Below are 27236 nucleotides of genomic sequence, written 5' to 3'. Positions count from 1 at the left end.
TGAAGGTAGGGAATTTATCAAAGTAATTTGTTTATTATAATAAACAAGCTTTTATTGAGAAGTTGATGTAAAATTGTTATACGCTAACGTAAGGTTAGACGACCTTGCGCTTGAGAGGTTTTGCATGTTCATAGAGTTCACATTTAACAGGTTCGTGGCTCGCTGGTTTTTTATTTATTGCTACTGAGGGAGAGGGAGGTTCACGATATCCCGCTTTATCCCTTACTAAAGGTCTAAAATGCGGCTCCTTGCAAAATATCTGATCCCCTTATTCCCGGATAAGATAGGATCGGTTTTATTTACGTTACTATACATAATATAACTAATTTATATTCGTGACTTCGTAAACTTTGTTTGTTGATTAACTGAGACATAAGGCCTATTGCCTACTAAACCTTCCATATTCAATATATACGTTAGGGGGGAAGGGATAATTACTAATGTGGCATAGCAATGAATCCATTGCTAGCAATGTACCCTGTCAGGTTGACCACACCGCGGGTCTCCCTGGATAACATAGTACTAAATTGCCATTTGCCAAGATAGGCTAACGGACCTCACTTTATGCTCATTTTATCTTCCTCCACTGGAGCCCAGCCGGCATAAACCGTTAGCGCAGGCGGGTGCATCATGCGATTATCATCCATAATAAATATATGTGTATGACAAATATAATACGTAATATTTTATTTATTTTAACAGTGTGAAAAATATTATGAACTTCATCACATTATTAGAGATCATAGATGTGGTTTTGTTTTGCTGTTTGAAACCGGAAACAAATACAACCAAGAAAAGAAATTTAATGCGATATCTGACAATAAAGATAAGGAGTAACAACACAAGTATAAAAAAAATGTAATAAATTATTGAATAAAGTAAACAATAAAAAGTTGCCAGTTCTATTAAAACCGAATTATCTAGCCGAACTGGACGGTACGGATAGTGGCAAAAAGATATGCTGTGCAAAGAGGCCGAAAGATGGAAAGGATTTGATTCTGCATGTGACGCGTCTTTTATTGTAACCTTTAGTTGAAGATACAACCAGTACCAGATTAAAACGTATATTTAGAACAGTGAAATTACAGGGTACAGAAAATAGCACTTTAGTATTTAGAAATGACAATGCATAAGGTATACAATGAGAATAATAGTGTATTTTGTGAGGTTCGTGATCCTATTCATGTTTATAAGCCAACATTTATATTAAAGCCTATATTTGGGTAGGTAAGTCGTTTGCATGTTCATTAAGTTACAATCAATGATATTATATAATATCAAATATTATTATTATTTGTCCTTCCAGATAAAATTATATAGATTTGAAACCTAGACAGTAACTTCTATTTGATGGGTAGGTTAGTCTAAATTTTACTGTTATGCTATATTTACACCGTATGGTGCTCTGCTCTGTTAACTATGACTGATTTATTTTACTATTTGGCAGTTAATATTCACACAAAATTCCTAAATATGTAATTCTGAACAATATTTTTTTAATACGCAAGTTTTGCTCTTTCTTCTTATGATGAGTCTAGATGAGCCAAATGAGTAGAATAAAAAATATATGACAATTAAAAAGTGCTTATTTGAATAAAGATTATTTCTATTTCTATATTTCTAGTGCACAGCAATAGTCGTAGAACTAAAATGGGGTATAATTTTGATAATTGGTTCTTAAACTTTCTAAAGTTGGCCGAACTAAGATTAGTTTGTAAAATAGAGACGAAATTTAAATTAAGATTTGTTATTACACTGGTATAAAATTTGTTTTTTTCAACTTTAGAACTTCATAAAATTATTATTGAAAACTTTATATGAAAACAACAGCGTGGGAGGGTATTCGCAGCTTTATTGTTGAGTAAGAATAAGTTAACTTTACAAATTGGAACGTGGCTGTAGTAGTAACCCACTAGCAAAGTTGTTTAGTCGAATAATTTCTGAGCGTTCTGCGAATGTTCGAGTCTGAACTAGTTAATATGCAACCGGCAACACCGACTTAAGCTCTTTCGCCCCGTTTTGGAAATTCGCTAATTAGTTTATTTTGCAGTCTTCTCTTTGTTGGGATCTGGAGCACTTTATCAATTTTCAACGTATTGTGTTTCCTGTTCATTATTTTCAACCAACTTCATAAAGCGGTGATTCTAAATACAAATGTATTTCTTGTAAGTATAAAAGATACCCTTGCTCAAATCTTACTAGAGGAGCTAGGTATATCTATTTCTGTCCCAAACTCCCAAATTAATAAATCTCCCTCGAACTATAATAACATTTATGTTAATTATTATTGAGAAATTTGTAGAAATTATTTATCCAAGCATATTAAAATCCTTTATTAATACATGAATTATATAATGCTATCTACATGAAAACATTATTTGAAATATTTTTTAATCTACCTATCCAACGCCTAATATCTTGTATAACCAAGAGAGGTAGGTTTTTGATTTATATAACAAAAACATTTAGATTTACTCTGTTCGGGTCATCCAAGATTTTCTTCGGACATTTTTTCTGGTTCACGTTAAGAAGATTATGTTGTTCTAAAATTGCGTGTTTGTTGTCTTTCAATCGATCCACTTTTGTTGTTGTTTACTGTCTTAGATCTAGTTTCACAAAGATTTCTTTTCACTAGTAAATAAAATACATATTCAACGGTAAATAGGACAGTTGGGATACATCTTTGATTTTTTTTACTCTTCCTTTGTACGAGTTAGCTAACTTTATAAAATCTGGAATTAAAATTATTAAATTTTAATCTCGAAGAAATGCTAGCATATGGACTCTAAGAAATATTGCGTGAAAATTTTTTGAAGCTCGTCATGTCATGAATTTGTATTAGAAACTTATTAATTTTTATAACGAAAAAATCACGTACGGGAATTAACTTTATTTTATTAATGGCGGGCTTTTAACAGGATATTTCAATTACGAGTACGCCGAGCATTAGGTTCCCATGCGGGTGATGACTGTTAATAAGAGTTCATTCAAATTGATTACGATTAGTAATTGTTGTTGGGGATCGACAGTCTGCTTTTTATCCAGCTGATAAAGCAATGAACAGTTTCATAGAATTTAATAAATTAGATGCCATAATTTTTTTTTTATAAATTGAAGTGTTATATATATATAGCTACATAACAATATCATAAATTTTGCAACGATTTTACCAAACAAAAAAAAGTAAAAGTTTTTACTATTTTTATTTCATATCGAGAATTTTATGCGTTCTCGAACGATTGGCTTTTGTTTTCTTGTTTTATTTTTCTGTACATTATTTGGTACTACAATTCGATTTATTATTTAAATATAAAATACGAGTAAATTTGAACGACAGAGCGTATGGGTCAAATATTATATAAATTAGTGTTTTATATAATATTTATTAGTTATTATATACATTTTAGTGGTTGTACCATGGATAGAACAGAATATTGTACACTATTTTGTAATTAACATATTACTTGGAGAAGACCTAGTTATAAGACTCTTTATATGACCGAATTACCCGTCAGTAATAAATAACTTAGTGAGTTTGTCATAAATTAATTCCCATGGGACGCTCATGCAGTGACCCGCCAATGATGTATGGTGACCGAAACGACATTGCAATAAATTTAAATAAACTGTTTCATAATCAAATTAAATTGGGTTAGAAACATTACTGGGGAGTAGATAATAATATAAAATGACTATTTTTCGTGATCTTCACCACCAAATTGTAACTGTACTTACTATTGTAATCTACAGTAAGAATTAAGTAAATCATCTATACCGGTGTTTCCCAATTAGTGGTACGCGTACCCCCAGGGGTACGTGAAGTTGGATCAAGGGGTATGTGTGGCTATCAGTAAAACAAACATACACACAAACTTTAACATTTATAATATTAGTGTGATTACTACAATAAGGGGTACGCAAGGTTTGAGGTCTTTTTTGTCTATACATATAATAAAAACGTAAGTAACTGCTACCTCTACCTAGAATATATAATAATAATATCCCTGGACAATTTACAGAGCGCCATCTCGTTCCAAGCGAAGTAAAGCAAGTAATGTAAATACATGCATAATATACATAGAAAACACCCAGATCGTAACAAACAGTCATACTCATGAATGCAAATGCTTGTACTGTGCGAGGAATCGAACACGCAACCATCCCATGTAAAGCGGTGTGCTAAATCGGCAGACCACCGAGGCCATCAATAATATATTAATATCAACGTAAAATAATATAAAATATTTTTTTTTTGTAATTTTTGTCTGTTTGTCTATGCATTATTAGTATGCATATTACATATGAATGTGGACGGTTATAAGTGTAGAGGAAGGCCGATAAAGAGATGGATGGACTGTTTGAAAGATGATATGGTAAGAAATGAAGTAAATAACGAGATGACTGCGAACAGGGATGAATAGAAGAAAAAAACATATTACGCCGACCACAAATAAATGGGATAAGGAAGAAGCAGATCACCATCATGTCTATGCGCGCTGATTTCCAAACACGGCTTATCCGATTAGAGCTGATTTAAGTAATGTAAGCTACACTTACTTAAAACTTTATGTTTGTTATGTTTCAATAAACTATTATTGTTTCTAATACATAGCATTATATAAGTCGTGGGCTCAGCCAATAATAAAACAATATGGTTGAATATAGGTCCATATATAATTTAATGGTACAAAATAAATCGATTAGAAAACTTTACCGCAGATCCAACATACTCATGTAGGAAGTTCTTTTTGCCATTGCTGTAAAAATATTTTATTTATAATATTATATGAGTTAGGTCTGCAGGTATATAATGTTAAAAGTAATGTAATAATAATGTAATTTGTAAAGGGTCAGTTGTTATTGATGAAGGATTGAACTCACAATTGTTGTGAGTGTCTTATTGATAATGGATTTGTTAGAAGACACTTGATGATTGATTGCTGTTCATGGTTGATTATCCATAGAGAATTATATTAAATTTATTATAAGTTCCTTGTTTACTGAGTTTGTTTAGTAACTTATTATTCCCTATAGGTACATTACAGTATAATAATTACATAGAAGAAAAAGCTTTGAGAAACGTTGTCGTGTTATTTTATATTCGAGTTTCTACCTGCCCCGGCTTCGCACAGGTACACATATATTCTACATATAAACATTTCTGTTAAATCACTTTATCTGTTTCTCAAAACTGCATTAAAATCCGTTTCGTAGTTTATAAGATCTAAGCAAACAGACAGCGGAAGTGACTTCATTCTATACTATATAAAGATTCGTATTTGAAACACTGCAATATTCAATCAATTAATGGAATAATACTGCTAATGGCAACATAAATCGCCGTCAAAAGAAGAGAAAAAAAAAATAAAGGAATTATAACGACCTATTGTTATTTATGAACGAAAATTGAATTTGGAATAATGGAATATTTTGTTTCAAAAGGATTTATGCGTGTGTAACAACTAGTATATTTTTCATTTAATATTAATTAACATTATCATCTTATAAAGTAATAAAATATTCAGCGAATAAATTTATTTATAGGCTATATATTTGTATGTTGTATTGTAAAGTTTAATGTTGCAGTCGATATTTTAAATTTACGTTTACGCTGGCGGGATACAAGTGGAAGATGATAAGTTGAGCTAAATGATGGGTTAACTGACCTTACTTTATTATGAGATGATAAAGTAGGGTCAGTTAGCCCAACGTGGTAAATTCACCAGGAATTGGTCACGATGGCTTCCAGGAGACACCACGTGGAGGTCACGGTACATTGCTAGCAATGTGTTTATTACTTCACATAACTAACAATCTCCTTTCCCTCATGTACTGAACTATTATTATACTATTCCTAGAAATTACAAACAGACTACAAATGAATACAAATATACGAGGGTAATAACATGCCACGTACAGACACCTAATTAACGTTCATCCTTTACCTATCTTCATTGTATCAAGCATCCGAGTACTAAAATATAGAGGTAGCTTTTGTTGTTAGTGGCTACATGATCTCATTACAGCAATGGTTACTTACTATTAGGGTTGCCAACTTTACATTTTTCGTTCCGTATAAAGGAACCCAAAAATGGAAATTATTTTCGCATATTATAGTTAGTATTTCCAGGACGGGATGTAGAAAGTTACAGTTACAATTACTAATAATGTTAGGGGTTTTATTTAAAATAGTGAAAAGGATGAAAAGATAAAGATAAGGTCAAGTCAATTAGCCCATTGTGACAAATTCACCAGGAATTAATCCGAATGGCTTCCAGGGGAACTGCGTGGAGACCTGACATTGAAGAATTGCTACTTAACATTACATTATGGGGGGAAAGGGATAGTTAGTAATGTGGATTGTTGACCATTCCCTGTCCGCCCAATGATGATGATGACGATGTTCTCATTGTCGTAAATCCGACACTATAATGTTTTCTTTCTTGCGCTCTTATGTGACTAGCGATACCAAGTTTATTTAGGAATTCCTCCCAATAATATTATACACATAGAATACACTAAGTACACAGAGTGTTCAAAACTTGCTTTGTAATCTGTTTCGGTAGAAGGTTAGGATTACATGTCAGTGAGATTACAGTATACGGTGGCATGACATTGTAGTTGTCCGGAATGTCAGTAAATGAAAGATACGAAACTACGACCATTACATACTGACGTCAGGTCTGTGGAGCATTTATGTATATACATAGGTAACGACTTAACAGTTATCATCAGACCGTCAGATTGATCAGATTGTTTCCAATTACATAAAAAAGTTGATTATAATACATATTTTTTTTCTTTTTGCTAAAATTGTAACTGTAATGAGAATTATATTTATCTAACTAAATGGGTCTAAGACTCGTATGAAATTATATGAAAATGGTAAACACTCAAATTTTCTGATCTTTGCCAGGTACTGCCTACGCAAACGGCGTATATGCGTATATGTACAATAATATTATCTCAGGACAATTCACACCATCTAGTCCCAAGTTAAGCAGAACTTTTGTTATTCTGATAGATTTTTTTGTAAATACATAATATTATGTATTTACAAAAAAATATTTCAAAGTAATTTATTAGAATAACAGAAGTAGGTATGTATATATATGCATAGTAAACACTCAGACTAATCCACACAGTGCCGGCAAGTCCCAAGCTAACCAGAGTTTGTGTTATCGATAGACAACTGATATAAATGCTTAAGTATATTTATATTTTAATATATACATAGAACAACTATACCCATGAATACTAATGTTTATACCGTGCGAGGATCGAACACACGACCATCGAGAGTAAAGCGCTGTGCTAAATAGTTAGACCACCGAGGCTGCCAATATACTTGGTATTTAATTTATATCAGTTATTTCATCCTTACAATTTACTATGTAAAAAACTTGATTTTCTTAATTACTTAAAACTTTTTTTAAAGTCAAAGTTAAATTGTAAACAATAAAAATTTTAATTGAGTGTCCAAACTTAATGTCTTTGACACTAACGCTGAGTTTTCAAATAAAGAAAAAACTGCACTGTAACTTTATTCATTTGGAATCTACGTCTGTGAGACAGATAATGGTTTCAAACTTCCAACATCGCTCTTTTTCCCTTATAAACGTTTACTTCGGTAGGCTAGCTATTTAATTTAAGTCCATCTATCTACGAGTAAGATGCGGGTTCGATACCTATACAATATTGAGAAAATATTTGCATTTGTGTTAGCATTGATTTGAGTGTTTTCTCTGTAAATAATATATATGTATATCCCTATGTCTATTAATTATACATTCCATAGTACAAGCTATGCTTAGTATGAAGCTAGATAACGCTTTATTCACAGCATTTTTTTTCTATAAGCTATTAGAGACACGTACGGGCTTCGCACGGATGCAAATCTTTGATTTCTCGGCTTGTTCTATACTATTACACGCATATATTATACATATAAACCTTCCTCTTGAATCCTCTATGTATTGCTGAAAATTGCATTAGAATGCGTTGAGTAAATTAAAAGATATATAGTTAGATATATAGTTGCAAGGAATTCTATATAGTATACTAACTGTGCCCGCGGTTTCACCTGCGTTAAATTTCAATAAATATATATAGCCTATATGTTTTCTGGTACATAATATAGCTTATATTACTGTAAAGTTTCAACAAAATCCGTTCAGTAGTTTTTGCTTCAAAAGGAACAAACATCCATACTTACAAACTTTCGCGTTTATAATATTAATAGGATAAGATCCTATAGTTTTAAAGAAATACCTGTAAAAAGTAGCTATCTATTCTTGTCTGTTATTTATTTTACAATTACCTGTTGGACATCAATATTAACACATACGTTAACAGGTAATATGTAATTTGCTAATGGCAAGAATAAATGGATTAAGTTCGAGATTTATAGCTGTTAGTGAAGTGTGTACCTTCCGCGTTGTTCGCCCCGCTCCGGTATAACGAAATAGCTTTAAAACAATTCGCATCAAACACTGTTAACAGCTATTTGTTTTATTTGCATTAGTACGGCCATTAAATTACTTCATTATGCAAAGTGTATAGATCTGTTTTTCATTTTCTAGTAGAAATATGCTGCGTAGTTACTACTATATTACTACTATATAGTATATGCAAAATGTATAAATCTGTTTTTCATTTTCTAGTGAGTCTAGTGGAGAGACTAGATATTATCTTATATATAAAATTCTCGTTCCCATACTCCTCCGAAACGGCTTGACCGATTCTCATGAAATTTTGTGAGCGTATTGAGTAGGTCTGAGAATCGGCCAACATCTATTTTTCATCCCCCTAAATGTTAGGGGTAGTCCACCCCTATATTTTTTTTTATTTTAAGGCAAAACAACGTTTGTCGGGACAGCTAGTTATATATATAATAATAGATAGGACGTTATCAATTATGTAATCAATATACATATTACCTACATACATATATATTTGGCTGTACTGTAATTAGGTTCAAGATATGTAAATATGGCATTAAAAATTAATAGACAATAATGGGATAATTGAATACATCTATTTTCAACTTGCTAAAAATTTGCAGTTATCTTCTTTTTTCTTATTCAAAAGGTCACTCGGAACGTGTGTTTTAAAAGTATATGTTTTTATTACATGAACTAAATAGTTCTTAACATTTATTATATATATACTGATACTGACAGACACAACGTCACTATCTCTTCTAAATGCATATGAATGATTTTAAGGCAAGTTCCTCAGTAACATATGATATATCACAGTTTTACAATATGCTAGTACTCCGTAGTAGAAACGAAGCTTCTTCTTTACATCTAAATAGGTATGTACTTATTATTTAAGGCGACTTAACTTTTCCTTTTAAATTATTAATCAAGCCTCGTGGCTCGTATCGCAAATCCTAATCTGTGCCTTGCTTTTTCATTTTAATACAAATAATAAGTATTTTATTTTATTAATAAAAAAATAAACTGTGAATCTAGAAAATAATAGTGTAATAATATAAATTAAGTAGTCAGTTCTAAAAGCAGCCCAGTACGAATTACAGTGCTACTCATTCGTGTAGAATAAAAATATATTAAATGAAATTGTGTAAAAAAATACGCATTGCAAAAATAATGAAGACACTACGTCTTTTACGACAAAAGGGGTGTTATAAATCCGTAGTATTTGCACAGGCCTACGGAATCGTAACATACGCAAATAATACCATATGCGACGAACATCCTCGCCTAACAATCCGACTAATGCGCGCACAGACATTGCCAATAAAAACTCCATTCAGAGCACAATAGACGCAAAAACGCACTCCACTCGTCATAATTCTTTTTTTCTACATCCCCATCCTATAGTCTTTAAAGCCAATTGCATAAAGATTAAATTGCCATCCAAACATTTAAATGGCCCACTAAATTTTCCCTAGACTTGTTTATTGGTAACTATTCGCGGTTTCGCGCCGACATGTGTCGTAAAGGGTTAGTAGAGGGTTACAACGGAGTTGTTTTCTTTATGATTTTACAAAACAAAGGGCAAAGGGCAACAAGTTCGCGCCCGCCGCGCCGCCCGCTGTGTTATATCCACATTTTACCACAAAAAAGGATTACTGTCGGAAAAATATTGACATTATAATTATAAGACCCTTATAATGCCATAATAAAGAGCCTCTGTCTTTATTGGAGTGGATTAACTAAAAAAAAACAATATTAACGATATATGTATGTATTCCTACTTATAATATTTAATATAAAAAGAAAATGTGGTTTCCCTTTTTACCCACACAAATTCTTATGAAAATTCTAATAGGTATAAAATATTCCTCACAAGGTGTAGTTCACAGGCCAGATGGTGGTGCTGGCACGACTATGGGCCCGATTCTCAGAATTCTTTCGACAATATAATAAAAATAATTCTGCTTTTACAAATAAAGTAGTCGCATATCGTTATACCATAATATAACCACAGACGAGACAATTATGTATGATATAAGTAATATATACCTTCACTTAATTTATTATAATATAAATAAAATTATATTCTTATAGGATCTTAAGAAACCGTCTGTCCAAAGTTATATAATTGATTGAGTAATAATCAGCACAGCATAATTTATTTTTTGTAATAAACCAGTAATCTTTTTAATATCATCAGATTAAATATTACATACCTTAATCCCGTTTTTATATATTTTTAATGACTTCATGTATTTAGAAAATCATTTAAATTTTAAAGGTCGAAGCTCATTAGGCATCTCCATTCAGTTTATTATCTCGCGCTATAAATTTCAATTTACATCAAATTGAAAGTTTATTGCACATTACGCCTAAACTGTTGAATAGAGAATCAACGTGCATCGATAAATTTCATCTACACTTGTCTCCACATATCCAATTACAATTTACACTATAAATCCACTATGAAACCGATGAGTCTTAATACAAAGGTAGCAAGTTCGAAAATTCTCGTTAAATTTATGCCATCAAATATGAATAATAGAATTGGAGAAGTGGCACTTTGGGACAATTGAATTTTTGAAATAGCCGCGATACCCTCTCGAGTGTATTTTTAACAAATGTCGCGGTACATTATATGGATACAAAATGATAGCGGTTTAATATGGCGGGGTGCGCCCGCGGCCATATTGAGACACTTTAAAAAACGCATCAGTAAATTAAATGTAATTGTTCGCTTGTTAACTAAAAAAGGGGGCCGTATCACTGTACGGTTTGGCGTTTTGTATCTTTTATTATAATACTTTCATGGATTTGTAACTTTCTTAAATGTTTTCAATAATAAAATATTTGTTAGTCGAAATAGTGCTAATCTTATCTATGTTTGTTACTCTTTCACGCAAAAATTTTTTTGAGATTTTATTGAAATTTGTAATAATAGCTTATACATCATGCGGATGAAACCGCGGGCACAGCTAATATTATATAGAGGAAAGTTGATAATATTATTTTGAATGGATTTAACACTCAATAAATACTGAACTTCAAAAATACTCTCACCTATAGACAGTAACATTATCAGCATTTAATACGAATATATTTTTTAAATTAGAATTCCATACATTTTCTATTTTAATCATTATCATAATCCACCCGTGCGAAGTCAAAGCAGCTCCCTATTATTAAAAAAAAATTAATAATAAAATATTTGCTACTAAGTATAATTACTGTAACAATAAGGAAAAAAGTAACCAAGTAAAAATAAATCTGCTTATGAACTACGTAAATTATAACATAAAAAACAATATGTAAAAATAATTTCTTAAGTATGTACTAAGAAGCTTAAAACAGGAAACTTCAACTTGGATAATTTTTTAAAACAATATAAAACGATTCTTGAACACATTGTGTACATTTAGAATATTTCGATTCTTTAGCAAATTATTCAGAAAATGAATTCTTCCGGAATGTAAAGTTAAATACTTACTTGTAGTTTTATGAGCCAATATAAATACAATGTTGTATTGCCGCCGCGGAGTCGTTTGTTTACTGCTCTTAGTTCTTATTTTTTTAGGAATATTATTATATAAATTCTACAACGATATCCAAAAAAATAAGTGCGCTATAAATTAGTATAATATTAGAATATTCAAAATCGGATAAGTAGTACAAAATTTTAACCCGAACGTCCAAACTTATCTACAAACATTACCTCTTTATACATTTATTATAGATGTAGATCAATCTATAACAAAATTACAGCTTACCTAATACTAGCATCTGAAGCAAATATATGAGTGTGTATAGTTGAATCTAGCTGAGAACATAAAGTATAATATATTATATGTGATAACCCTGGACAATACACACAGCTAAGAAGAGCTTCTATAATAGTTACCTACTACACAACTGATATAAATACTTAACTATTTTTATTTAAATACATGCATTAATATATACAGGAAACATCCAGAGATATACATACATCATAAATAAATATATAATATGTGCACGCATAATAAATTCTTTATAAACTCATAGTATCTACCGCAAATACTGTCCGCTTACATCCATCAAGGCGATAGATAATATTCATATTGTTCACACCCTGAACAAACATTAATGCAATCCGACGATGACCCTAAAAAAGTTCAGTCCAGTCATGGTGACATAAGGTGCGAATGCTCGCCAATTTGTTAGCCATTGTGTGCCACGCATAAAACAGCGTCCCAACTAAACGCATGTCCTCTTTTGCCCACTTGACCCTTACTCGTGCGCATAAATTATGCATAATCATCTGCCTATATCCTATGCGGGACATCGATCGATGAATGAGGGCGGGATTTAGTGAGATTTTATTATTTTAATAACAGAAATAATTGGAACAGTGTATCTCTTGCTAATATTATAAACGCGGAAAGTTTGTGAGTGGATGTATGGATATTTATTACTGTTTCACGTAAAAACTACTCAACATATTTTGTCACAACTTTAAAGTAATATTGCTAATATATCACGCGGGTGAAACAATGGGCCTGGCTAGTAGATTATATATTTATGTGATATGTCGTATGCCCTAACTATAAAATGTTTTTTATATGTGCGCAATTAATTACTTTAATTTAACTTAATGTCTATCATACACAAATGTATTACATATATAAACAATATGAATATTTGTTATCTGTAACGTTCTACAATATATATAGTTTCTAGTGTTTTTTTGTGTATATTGTATGAATTTTATACTATGGCAACAATGCTTTTATTTTTACGGTAACAACTTCTTTTTATAAAATAATTTTTCATTGCTACAACTCTTTGCATTGATTCAATTTAGTTTTCGTTCTCATAAAGACAATGCCAACACTAAAACGTAGTGTTTATTTGCTCTGTGGTTCATATTCTCATTCTGTAACACAGGTGCAGCTCAGTTATTTAATAACAGTAAATTAATTACACCTAATATTTCCAACTGTTTTTGTTTTTCCCACATATTCTCTAGCGGTACTTATTCAATTTTACGTACTCGAATAAAGCACAGAGTACACGAGTTCAGTTAATCTTATAATCACGGATTAGAATCTGCAGTTTCATTGATCATTTACCCCAAATGTAATAAAAATGGTCATAAAAAACAGCCCTCACCACCTAATGTTCGTTTGATCATGCATATATTTAAATGCGCTTAAAAACCGCACGTGGAGCCATAATCACATGACAAAGAGACGTTAGAATGGATGTTAGAATATATTTATCTAACAGAACCCCACAGGTGAGGCGTAGAAATGTTTTATCTTTTCCACTGACTTAGACAGAGGTTCGAAATTCGTTTGTTTTTTCTGTAGTTAGATTTATGTAATCGGAATGATAAACAAATTGCCCACCTGACGGTAAGTGGTAATTGTCATCTATATGACGGCTTCTAGAGGTTTAGCACGTCACCTTACTTCCGAAGGTCGCGAGTTCGCTTCACGGTACAAACATTCATAAGTATGATTGTTTGTATCGACCTGGTGTTTTCTATGTAGGTATATTATGTATCTATTTACCAAAAAACTGTATCTATGTATGTATATCAGTTAGCTGCTTAGCTTGGGACTTACACGGAGCTATGCGAATTGTCTTGAGATGTTATTATTATTTTATGAATAGCAATATTTCATTTCATTTCATTTCATTTCATTTCAAAGCAAGTGAGACTGCGGTACCAAAAAGGATGACTTTATATGAATATGTCAGGGTTATTGAGCATTTAACGTGATATTTTACAATAAATTGCACTAAATAAGGCCAATTTATACTGCAACTACCTGTGCCCGCGGTTTCACCTCGTAAAATTTATAGCCTATGTGTTAATCTGATGTAAACTATATTATTGTAAAGTTTAAATTATTGTAAAATCTCTTCAGTAATGTTCGCGTGAAGGGGTAACAAACATCACAAATTTCCACGATTATAATAGTGGTAAGATTATGAAATATCTGAACTGGAAACTCAAACACAAGTTCGGCAGCTTAAACTGTAACTGCATTGTTCCATTAGTTTGTCTATATTCTTAAATAAATAATATTGAAGTGTCTGTTTGTAATTTCAAATTAACAGTTGTCATAAAATCACACAAAAGCATCTATATATACCCATATGCGGTATAATCACATAAAAAAATAATTTAAGCAAATTTTGTCTGTCTATTTGTTTTTTTTTATTATTATAAATGGGTTTGCTCTTGGCATTACCTCATCTGATTTTACATCTATCTGTTTATTCTTGCTAATATCAGAAATTGGAAATTGGATCAATTATGACGTGTCATTCTGAGAGTAAAAGATTCTTATGTTAGTCTACTTTTATTTTAGAATCTTTAATTATTATTATAACAAAAAAAGATAAATTCCATGCGGATGAAGTCGCAAGTATACTATCTACAATAGTATAGATATACATAGTATAGCGAAGTTTGAAATGGTTCAACCGACGTTCCACATAACAATAGCTGTTCAGTTCCTTGCACTAGATATCTACTGAATGGATACAATATTACTATAGATACATGCTGCTGGTATGAACTATATATTTTAATGGGAACACATTTATTTATATTATGTAATATTTTCTTATCTGTGTTTATGAAATGAAATGAAATGAAATGAAATGAAATGAAATGAAATGAAATGAAATGAAATGAAATAATTTATTTGCGAAATATTGGTACAGTAGTATAATTAATACGATGCCACATGAAATCCATTGATCAGCAATATTTACCATACAGGCATGCAAATTACGTGAAGGCGCTTGTGCCACTCAAATATTCTTGGACACTGTATATTTATATTGTCTATAAAATCAATCGAAGCGTCCGTGTGCAGTAGTTAGCTCATATTGTGATGATTGTGGTTACGATCATAACACAAACTTTTGTGTAACTCAAATTATACACAATTGATTCATACATATACTTTTTTAAAGATATAGGCAGGTGTAATCAAAACTAGCGTAAAGTTTCATTAAAATCCATTCATCATCCGATTTTGCGTGAAAGAGTATCTAACAAACGTCATCCATCCATCTATACTCTCAAACTCTTGCGTAAGTTTTTTAATACCATCACAAAACAATTACTCACTATCCACACTATTTAGTAACAACATTAGTTACAAGTTTAACAAGTATCCTCCATTTTTTCATTATTCAATACTAGCTGTGCCGGCGGTTTCACCCGCTAGAAATTTATAGCCCATATGTTATTCTGATATATAAGCTATATTACTGTAAAGTTTCATCAAAATCCATTCAGTAGTATTTGCGTGAAAGTGTAACAAACATCCATCCATACTCACATACTTTCGCGTTTATAATATTTGTAAGACGTAAGATAATGTGTTATGAACAAAATCTCAGAAATAAATATATTAATTACAAACTCCTTAAACTTATTGTAACGTGTTCAATTGTGTTCGTTTCCTCTGTAGTGATCTACGTTATCCGTAATGTCAATGACACGCAGCAGATGTTTTGAGTCGCACTGTCGTATGTTGCATATATCCTGTTGACCCTACTTGAACTACGAATGTAGACAGCTGCACTTGCTTCCAAAACTACGTCCCGAGATGCTTACAAACTTTACCCATTATATTAATAAAGAAAGCATAAAATATTCTAAAATTAGATAATGTTAACTTACCCGAAAAGCATTGTTTTGGGCATCCTTATTATTCTAAATAAATTTACGGTCCCTAATTCTTAATCTGGATTTTGCAATCCTGATGAAATAAGGCACCGCGAATATTTCCTATTTTTTAAGTTAGACTATGGAATATTTTAATTTATCTGTGGTTGGACCTAATTACTTACAAACTACACACTGAGACAAATTAAATGAAAATTCGTTAAGAAATTCATGTGTTTATACCGAACTATCGTGATGTAAAATTTGTATATAAATACATGTAACGAGACTATTAGACTACTGTATTATAATTGTCTATTGTTATTACCAATATATGTAATATTTTTCTTTTAATTCGTTTTTCAAAATGGTTTGATGTTTCTATTACACCCGAGCGAAGCTACGAAAAGCCGATAGGTAACACGTAGTATAAAATAAAGTCGCCGCTGCTGTGTTGGCTTATATGTTTTAAATAACACTACTAATTTTAATGCCGTTTCCAGATTAATGAAAACTGCATTAAGATAGAGTGATTTAAGAGGAAGGTTTATGTATATAATAGATGCGTAGAAGAACAAGCTGAGAACTTCAAAGATTTGTAAAGCATCCCGGGACGGGTCGCTAGTCAGACAATAAACTGTAGCGTTGTAACCTAATATAGCCCTAGTTCGTTTCTATTTGTAGCACCAAACAAAACCACTGTACTGTAATTTCCACTATTCATTCAAATGTAACTACAGTTGAGTAATTAGACAGTCCTAAATGTAAACTCAAACCTGAATTTCCAACAAAAGCTTTCAAAATGGAAGTTAATACCCTTGACGTCATAACTAGGACATCAGATGTCACTCCGTGTTATCTTCAGCAACCACCCACGCACCTCCCTCGTCTAATAATACTCAGGTTAATATATTGACCGACACAAAAATATCGAGCAACACTCAATGAACCCTACAAGACTAAAAATAATAGTACTCACTCGCCTACTTAAGTGTGCAACCTTTTCGATTGACACCCGTGCGCAATCACCTTGATTTTGAAGCCGTATTCTCATTACAGAGTGATCTATTATAATTATACCCCTGGATAATTGACATAACGTCATCTAATCACAAGGTTAGCACAGCTTGTGGTACTTAAGACTAATAAAAAAACTTAATAAATTGTAACCGTTTAACTGAAAAAAGTACGTTAGTATAGTTAATATTATGTTATCTGTGGTATAGTTATTTGTACTACCCGCATGTTAGTAACCATTCCGAAGACAAGTTCATTAAAAAGATTTAAGGCTATAGTCAGCCCGTTTTATTTAAGCATATACTGCAAAGAAGTGCAAAAACCGCAATTGAGAAAGGTACGGAAAAGTGAATGTGACTTCCTTTTATGATATATGCGCTAAGAAAAGAATTCGCAAAGTTCTCACGGGAACAGAGAATAATAACGTGTTTCCAAATAAAACCACAATGAAGTCCTTAATTTTTATGATTTACTTAATTTGAGTAGAGAAAATTATAAAATTTTCCGTATATAATCACTTGGTTTCGACAAATAAATTAATTATGAACCAACTGTGTATGTGGTAGAGTCAAATTTACCTACTAATATATAAACATTTTTGTACCTTGTCGTTGTAACTTTATTGCCAATTCGTAGTCGTAAAGAAAGTACAAATTAAGTGGAAAAGTGTAAAGTTAAGGGTTAATCAAGTAAAAACAATTATACTTTTGAATACAAATATTCGTACCGCGAGCAATCGAACCCGCGACCATCGGAAGTAAGCCGGTGTGCCAAACTGCTAGACCACCGAGGTCGTTATTATATGCAAGTAACATGTGCTGTGAGATATCTTAACAATAACTTTATTCATGTAAGGCCGAGATAGATCGCTAATATTAATATTGAATTGTTTCAGTGTTAGCGTGCCAGGGTATGCAGGAAGCCTGTCCGCGTCTCTGCCTGGTGGTGGTGCTGCGGCCTGGGAGCGTCTAGGAGCCGAGCTGGTGCTGTCAGCTCTGATTGCTGCTGCCTACTTCGCAGCCATGGAGAGGAGGTGGACAGGCGCTGCTCCCGCACTTCTTGGCATTGCCTATTGTGCGGCCAGCTTCGTTTCCGTAAGATTTTTATTATCGTATTATCTAGTCGTAAGGACTGAGCAATCTGTTGGGGTAAGACATGATAGTGAAATTATAGGGTACATTAAGCGTGATATTAGGGGCGTTACATGATGACGTGATGCCTCTAATTTAATGCTTACGTGGTGGTGTCTTCATGTACTTAAAAACATATAGGTGACTTATTACTAGGTTAGCTGTTAGCTTGTTTTTGGTTAGCGGTTAGCTTTGCAACTACATAAAAACATTTGACTATCACATATTAATGTGCCATTTCTTCATCTTTCTTAGTATATTTCGACCAAGATTGTTAGCGTGGGGTTGAAACATGGAGTCTTATTTTATATGTATTTCGTTATCACTTCCTTCGCGGTTGAAGTCGAAATGTGAAAATAATTTATGAATCGTTGGCATAAAACGACGTTACATTATCGATCGATATATAATTTATCCAATCAACCATTTTTTTCGGATTATGGAAACATCTTTTACAACCTGTGAGGTACTAGTTTTTGTATAAAATTGTTCAATACAAACACTGAATTGTCGTTAACATATAGAAGTAGTGATGTTCTTTATTTAGTTTAGCAATGAAAATATAGGTACATTATTCTTTCCTTAAGTTCCGTAACATTATTATTTCGGAAAGTGTTGTTTTCTAATATTTCTCGCTGTAAATACCTACTGTGAATCGTTTGTGTTAATTTCTCATCTCTCATTTATATCTAAATTATACAGACATCTAAATACCAATACCTAAACGAATACCTATCGTTCTTAAGGTCAAATATTAGATATGAAACGATTGTATAGACGAGGATACAAAGGCTGGCATCTAATAGATTTATGTACTGAATATAATCTATTTATATCGTCTAGTGCAAAGGTAAATCTCACTTCGTAACGTGAAACTCTTTAGACACAGGAACAGTGGCTCTATGGAGTACTATGGACTCCTACACAAATCTGTATCTACATTATACTGTACGATGTACGACGCACTACCTGCCTTTTGTGTAGACTCCTTAACGGACAGCTGTCGCTGTTTTTTGTCCTTACATCTGTTCAATCGGACAAAAGTGGTGATTTAAAGAAAAAAAATACGAAGACGACTGCTATCTATGGTTCGATAGTTTGCGATGAATGCACGTTTTGGAAATATTCTATCTTGTAGTTTAATTAGAATTGGTATAAATATAAATATACTTCCTACATCATTATGTATTCATTCAAAACGTTATGCAATTGTACGTTATGTTTTATACGTTAGTGTATTTAAACAGCTCTAAGAATAATGTTAGAAACTCACATTATGTCTATACTGTTGAATGGATATAGAATTGTATGTATAATTGTATTTTTGTCTATAAAGTTCTATGTGAAAAAAGTATATTAAAATAGTTTTAATATTACGTCATGTCATTTAGTTCATCCCAAATCAACATATACCATATCTATAGGAGAATATATCTCTTATGGATATTGTGTGTGTTGATTTAGTATTCATTTGACACAAAGTTCTAGCGCGTTAGTATAGACAGATATTCACTCCCAGTTATCCTTCTTTAGACTAATGTATCGTTCTTTGCTTAACTAATCGCCTTTTGAGACATCCGTTTGGGATGACGAGAAATCAATGCAAAAGCAAATAAACTAAACCTACATATATGACATACTATACTTACATATTGATGGATTGCGTTGATTTTAATGCCAACTAAATACCTACTGTGCAAATAATTTCCGAATTCTCCAATGAAACTAAAAGCGCGTCGCAATCATAAACAGCACAGCGCAGGTAGCCCTATATTGTTATATTCAGAACGAAGCTATTGTGCTGTAATTGCATGGACTCCTTTTAACTCAATGGATACGGTTTTTATATCGCACATTCGTTTCCGTTCCGACGCTCCGTTCGAGGATGACAGTAAAAACATATAAGCACTCTGCATATAAATAGACGTTGAACTCTACAATTTCTATGTTGCATGCTGTAAGATTGCATCACTTAAAAATATGTACAAAATCAGATGCGTGATTTCTTTGTTTTTATGTTTTCTAAGTTGTATATCGGTTCAAAGTACATATAAATCGAAATAAACTTATTTAAATTCTGGGATAATATATACATCTATATATGTCTTGATGACTAAGAAGTCATCAGGAGTGTCAACGTATAATGGACACTGAAGTCGTCACCGGATGACGTGATATCTTTGCTGCTATTCATTTACAGAAGTGACAGTTTCTACTTTGCAGCGGCTCGTTTGTTATTCATATTTTATTACATAATAAAAATACTTTTACAGATGCCCTCACTGAATCCGGCGAGGTCACTGGGTCCTTCCTTTGTCCTGTCCCGGTGGGAGAGCCACTGGGTGTGCTGGGTTGGTGGTATAGGCGGAGGTATCGCCTGCGCCCTACTTCACGAGTGGGGCTCACGGCGTCCCGGAGCAAATTCAAACTCACGCGCGTCCTCGCCGCGTGATCTGGATGAATTGGACAAACCGGCCTTCCCATCGTCACATCATTATCGACATGCGCCTACCTACTGCTCAGCCTCTGCACCACGACCTGACAACGCTGAGCCTCTGTACTCTGGCACTAAGTCACTTTACTGCCGGTCACCGCCGCCTGCGCGACACACGCTGCACAGGTCAGCTGAAGGATCGTCTTTATACATGTAATTATGTTCCTGCCATCTCTCTTGTACAGACAGAACAGATTGCAGTGACAATAACCATTTGTTATGTCCTTACAATAAATGCCTGATCGAAGAAATAGTACAGCATTTACTTCTGGGCATAACGAACTCTTTTCTTCGCTTTTTATTTGCATGAAGGTTCAAGTTTGGTAAAGCTTCTAGTATACTATACATTAACATATGCAAGTGCTTCCATTAGTTTCTATGTAATTTGGTTCTTCAAAAATGCAATAGTTACTTCTAGTTTATCCGCATGCCTTGTCTTTGTCTTTTTGTTCCACGTACTCATAGGTTCAAATTTTCCTACTCATGAAGTATAATATTAAAATAGAGATTTAAATTTCCAGTATAAAGTTTTTGACAGCATCGGTGGTCTAGCGGCTTAGTACTAAACCGTTTTACATTTGGTCGCAGATTCGATTCCTCGTTCTATACAAAAATTTGTATTCATGAGTATGATTGTTTGTATTAGTCTGGGTATTTTCTATGTATATTGTGTATGTATGCATAAAAAAATGTATTCAAGTATATCTATCAGTTGTCTAGTAGCCACAACATAAGCTGTGCTTAGCATGGGACCAGATGACGCTGTGTGAATTGTCCAGGAATATGTATTTATTTGTTTAATAAAAATATTTTTTGATATTGTTTTTGTTTTTTGCTGCACTACAATGAAAACATTGACCACCATTTCCACTCTACTAGTGAGCCAACAGTCAATAATTCAGCACTTAGTTGATTGCCATGTTTGATGACGATATGTTTATGTAGGTAGAGTATTATTATATATTATAACTTAAACCCCTTAGAAAAGCAGACCTTATACCTATTACACAAGGTCCCTTTTTAAATTAACATTTAGGTCTAAAACTGGAATGAGTCGTTTATAAAATGTACTATTTATAATATATTACAGGTCACAATCAGTGTACAGCAAGAGCAGTGGCGCGGTGGGCGGTGGACCGCTGGTAGCGGCGCAATCGCTGCTGCTGCGGCCGCCACAGCACGCGCACCCTCATGCACATGCTCACCCACACACACAGCACGCCATGACGCACAATCAGAACACGCACAACGCACAACGTGAACCCGCCTACGGCACCGCTGTGAATGGAGTCAGGCCTGGACCGGCTGGTCAGTATATTTGTATTAACTTACCCCTTGATATCAAGATCACCGACCTTTTTTTAAAAGTAAACTGCGGGAATACTATCTAAAGTATGCTTCTATTATTTTTCTCTTGTTTCTCTTTACATTACATTTTTCTTTTTATTTTCTGTGATTTGACTGGCCTATAGCCTTCCTCATTATATGACTTCCATTGTCCCCTATGCTATAAAAAAAGTGAGAGCACTCACTTTTTCTATAGCATAGGATACAATGGACGTCATACAAACCCACATAGGGCACCTTTCCCTGAATGTACAGCAATCGATACCAATTTGCAGGTGCAGCAGTAACAGAGCGTCGCGAGTCCGTGTACAGCGCGAGCGTGAGCGCCAGCTCGGGCTCAGCGGCAGCACGGCGCGGACCTCTGCCCTCCGATGACAGTGCGTACGGCAGCGGTACCTACGCCCGCGCCCCCTACCGCGCCACCCCAGACCACTACTAGCGACGACCTTCGCAGCACAATATTGCGCTGCTCTTTGATGTATAAACTCTTCTAGTTTCTTTCAAGTTCAAGGCACAGAATTCGACGCGCACCGTCCTTGTGAATTTGGGTAATGATGATGACGAGCTAAATTCGGGGAACGATCAGTGTTTGAAAGGAAATAAAAAATGAACTCAACATATATACAGTGCTTTCCTAACATCGAAAAATGTAGAACGCAACTTTGGAAGAGGGACGTTATATTTTTGGTGCGATCATAGACACTGCAGTTTTAAATGTAGATAGATAGGTAATTTTAAGATTTTATGAATCCTGTTGTGCCATGTTTTTGTACCATTATTTTAAGTTAGTTATGTAAATGCATTTATATTGTTTTTTATAAATTGATCGATGTATTTAATTACCGTAGGAAACATCTAATATGCTTACATTCCGAAATGCATAATTTGCTTCGCAAAGTAATTATTTGAGATTTTATTTTAAGAAATAGATAGATTACCTATCGGCTGATACTGAATTCCAAAATAAAAATCCTATTAAGCTATGAATTGCTAAAAATATTTTATTACACAATATGTAGAAGTTAACATGAAAATAATTTCTACAATTTGTACTACTAAGTTTAAAGATTATTTACAAAATAACATTTTAGAATCCGACCCAAAGAATACATGTAGAGGGATAAACATCCAGAAATCCAATGGTTCGTCCAGTGTCATGCGACTAGAAATAAATAAAAGTTTATCTGGAAAAAAAATAGGTACTGTACTACAGTAAATAGGTACTGTATATTGTAGGTATTAGTAGTAAGATCTGCTTATAAATTAATAATATATATTGCAAGTACAATTTAAAATTTGGTATTCACCGACTGAATCTTAGTATTACAACAGAAACGTATTTGTTTAATTTTTATTTTCTGTATTGAAATTATAGTAATTATAAATCAAAAACTTATTCGGTTAGGATATATTTAGCTACTATAAAAACCATAACTCCAAATTAGCGCCAAAATGGAATGAAGCAACTTCTTTCGGTCAGTAGTAAAAATTGTAATAAATAAGTAATATATTAAATACTCGATTAAGGTAATACGTATGTATATCGTTGAAAGACTTACTAGTTTAAGTATTTAGATTTTTCGACTATAATGAAAAATACTTGTTTAATAGTTATATGAAAAAATCTCATCTTTAAAAATCGACTGTACTATATCTTTCACAAATCTACGTAGATCGTTTAAACGAGTATGAATATAAGTAACAATATAAATAATCTTCCACGCTCGTTAATCCAATATTACGTAATATTAGGTATAAGACCTGCATAGATGACGAACTTTTTGTCCGCGGGGAACTAATTGAACAATATTTTCTAGTTGTCTATGGTTTCTGATTATACAAAGATACACATAATATTATAGCTTTACAACGAAAACTGTAGTGGTTAAGGTTTAATTTATATATAGGCGAAATGTAGAATATTGATTTTTACATGATTTAACATGTAAAAATCAATTTCCTTGTAGCAATTTAATTTTCCAATATATCAGGGATAGAGAACATATTATTTAAATGTTTTGTAATAGTCCATGAATGTATTGAGGTACGGTGTAATTAATTCGTAATATAATAATTGTCTTTAACGTGATAATGGTTTTATGCTTTATTATGGGAGACAAAATAGTACGCGGAGGATTGTTCTTCGTCTGCGCAGGCTTGTAATTAGTATAGTGTTTACAGTAATGTACTGGGCCATATTGTTGATATATCCAATATTTTAAAATAGATTATATTGTAAATACAACTTTATAGTTAAGTAGCATTTTAGATAGGTAAAATTAATTTTTGATGACCTCATTCCTCTATAAATACCTACTTATTTAAAGAAATAATTTTAATGAATTTTTCGTGATTCGATAGGATATTAAAATTATTTAACTGCCTGTTTTAAATGAGTAAGTCTCCTAAACATTAATATTGATAGCTTTAAATTGTGTACCTACTTACTATGTATTTGCGAATTTTATAATACAAAATAATAATGCAAAAATTGAATTAAATTAAAATAGTAATGTTGTCTCAACTTGATACAGATGTATATGAATATTATTCAAATAATTAAAAATTATAGTAGACATAAGGTTACCATACTTCATTTCTCTTCCCATTCTGGACCAAAATAATTACATAAAAAAAAACTTTCATAATGACTCAGTGTATTCCATCATATCATACAATATAAAAGCATGAATTCTCAATTAATATTTTATACCTTCAAAATATTAGATAAATAATATGCCGAATATTCTCCATTGTCTTTGCTGACGATGAACAGCAAAATACGAAAAACATACTTATGCAGAAAATATAAATCACTCTTGCTTGTCTATTTCTCTAACTTCAAAATTATTTTTGGCGGAAGATATACATTTTATACACATAGTTATTCCATATATATACCATTACTTGGTACAGTTCTACAAAACAGGAGTGGAGATATAGTAGCGAATATATAATGGTTAGCTGTTTATAAATATTGCTACGAGTTAGATATCGATATTGTATGTTTAAATGTCACTATTTAATAGGATCGCAGGCAAGATTAGAATGGACAACAAAAGGTCTCGTATTGAATGAAATTGTAGTAGGTATAACATTATGTGCACATAAATTTGTGATATAACTATGAATTCTTCTAGAGATGATTAAACATCACAACGTTAAATTTTGTAAATAATGAACCATAATAAATTAACTTACAGTTTTATTTTTGATGTTTTATTTATCTTAATAACCTTTATTTTTATTAGTTTATTGAAAGTTACGAGAATGGAGGGCCACTGCAGGCATACATACTGTATCTTCTCCTTTACATGCACTGGTACTCCGACACGATACTGTCTATAAACCTGTGGCGAAAAAATAATAGAGTAATAGAGTGGGTGAAATATCGCGGGTCTCCGGCACCCTCTGGCCCATGTTCCAAGGATGTAAGACCTAAAGACGAGCCCTGTAAGAATCTTATCCTGTATTATGTATTTTCTAATATACCAAAATATTCTATTTAAGAAATCTAAGAATAAAACTAGGCAGAAAGTACGTATCAGCACCGTCTAGTCTCAAACTGAACAGAGTTGTCATTAATCGATGGAAGTTTCCTTCTCTGGTGTATCTTTGTTGGCAACTTTTACCGCCATGATATTGTAGATCTAGTGTAAACTATTTACAAGAACATATATATAATGAATAAATACACTGGTCTAGACATGGTGAAAGGTTCGAATTTTGTTAAAAGGTTAACCGTGAATTTGCTAATAGTATTTACGCTGTCACCACCCCAAGAACCAAGTTACAATGATTAATACTTGTATTAAAGGTGATAGATATATGGCTATGTTTAATGGACACAAATAATACCAAAATATATTTTTTAAATAAATTTTATTTTATTATTTAATTTAATATACATATTACTGTTGTCAGCTGTCGTGGGGGAATGTCAAAATATAAGAAAGCTCGAACCGTAAAAATGACACGTAGACAACATAATTACAATGAAATTAATTCATTATTTGTGCTTATAGATACCTACATGTTTAGTACTGCGCATAAATTATTATGAAATACGTTATTCTGTTATAGTTATACATATCAAATTTCAAATAGAGTATCCATGGCGTCGCGATTACTATACGCGATCACAGACTGTCCATGGTCTTCTCAAGATGATAAATAGACTTAAAGAAAGACCAGAAACATAGAAATAGAGATAGGTTTAGACTACAAGAAAAATTACTATATTGTTGATGAATATAACAGCATGTTTCTTTGTAAATTTATATAATTCTCTGAAAAGGGTTCGCCACGTTGCCAGCAGATATGGCAGCGATGTGACATAGCAACTTAGTTGTATGAAACCATATGACGTTAGTTGTATGTCGCGGCATTACTCGGATACAAAGTCATACGCGTTAATCTAGGGCATGATTCATTATTATACCAAATTGTATTCAAAATCAATCCAGCCATTCAAGAGTAATCTAGTTATAATCTTAAAAAACCACATCCATGATAGTAGAATGCAATATAACCTATATATGCCTGTTTTCTACAGGCATATATCCTCGCGCACTGACTGGTGTGATATCCCCAATGTAGTTTAACAAATTTCAACTCTGCTGATAATGTAGCGAAGCCTTTAGGGCGTTATACACTAAAAACTTGAAGGAGTAAGGGAAGCGAGCGTTCGGTCGCTTAATCTAACTCCACAGACAATTGCTAACATAAAACGCAAAGCGAACACATACAGCATCAGTAAATTGTAGATACCAGTATAAAATTCAACATACTATATACATAAATCGAGATTAAATGTTTTTTCAGTACGTTTCATGATTGAAACTTATCACTTACTGTGATACAGAAAAAGCCTGAAATCTCGCACGAGGGGGCGACGGGCACTAAAACAGTCTTACACCGAGAGCCTCGTTATTCCCGCAATTTATCGTGGCTTGTTCCGCCAATTTCGTATCTACCCCGTCGCACCCCTAAAATAAATATCCAAACAAGCCAACTTCAATTTCGGCTACACACGAACGCCTTTGTTTTATTGTATCGTAATGTGAGAATTAAAAATAACATATTACTACTCACAGAGGAATAAAATGGAAATTAAATTAACTATGCACAAA

General features: G+C 32.7%; 1 protein-coding gene across 2 annotated transcripts in view; it reads left to right on the top strand.

Annotated features, from left to right (window-relative positions):
* The window catches only part of LOC131845996 (neurogenic protein big brain), an 88454-nt gene extending 65698 nt beyond the window's left edge, over window positions 1–22756 (top strand). Inside the window, exons 3-6 of one of the 2 annotated variants that reach the window (XM_059195190.1) lie at window positions 18029–18227; window positions 20537–20883; window positions 21848–22065; window positions 22380–22756. In XM_059195190.1, coding sequence (XP_059051173.1) covers window positions 18029–18227; window positions 20537–20883; window positions 21848–22065; window positions 22380–22543 — 928 coding nt within the window. In that variant the 3' untranslated portion in view covers window positions 22544–22756. Of the gene's footprint in view, window positions 1–18028; window positions 18228–20536; window positions 20911–21847; window positions 22066–22379 lie in introns of both variants that reach the window. The other variant, XM_059195189.1, reaches the window with a different exon arrangement.
* Window positions 22757–27236: the final 4480 nt, after the last annotated feature.

This window comes from Achroia grisella, unplaced genomic scaffold, assembly GCF_030625045.1.
Source record: "Achroia grisella isolate CSIRO2021 unplaced genomic scaffold, CSIRO_AGI_Agris_v1 utg487, whole genome shotgun sequence".
Classification (NCBI taxonomy): Eukaryota; Metazoa; Arthropoda; class Insecta; order Lepidoptera; family Pyralidae; genus Achroia; species Achroia grisella.
Note: the sequence above shows the minus strand (reverse complement) of the source record. Positions and strands in the feature narration are given on the sequence as shown.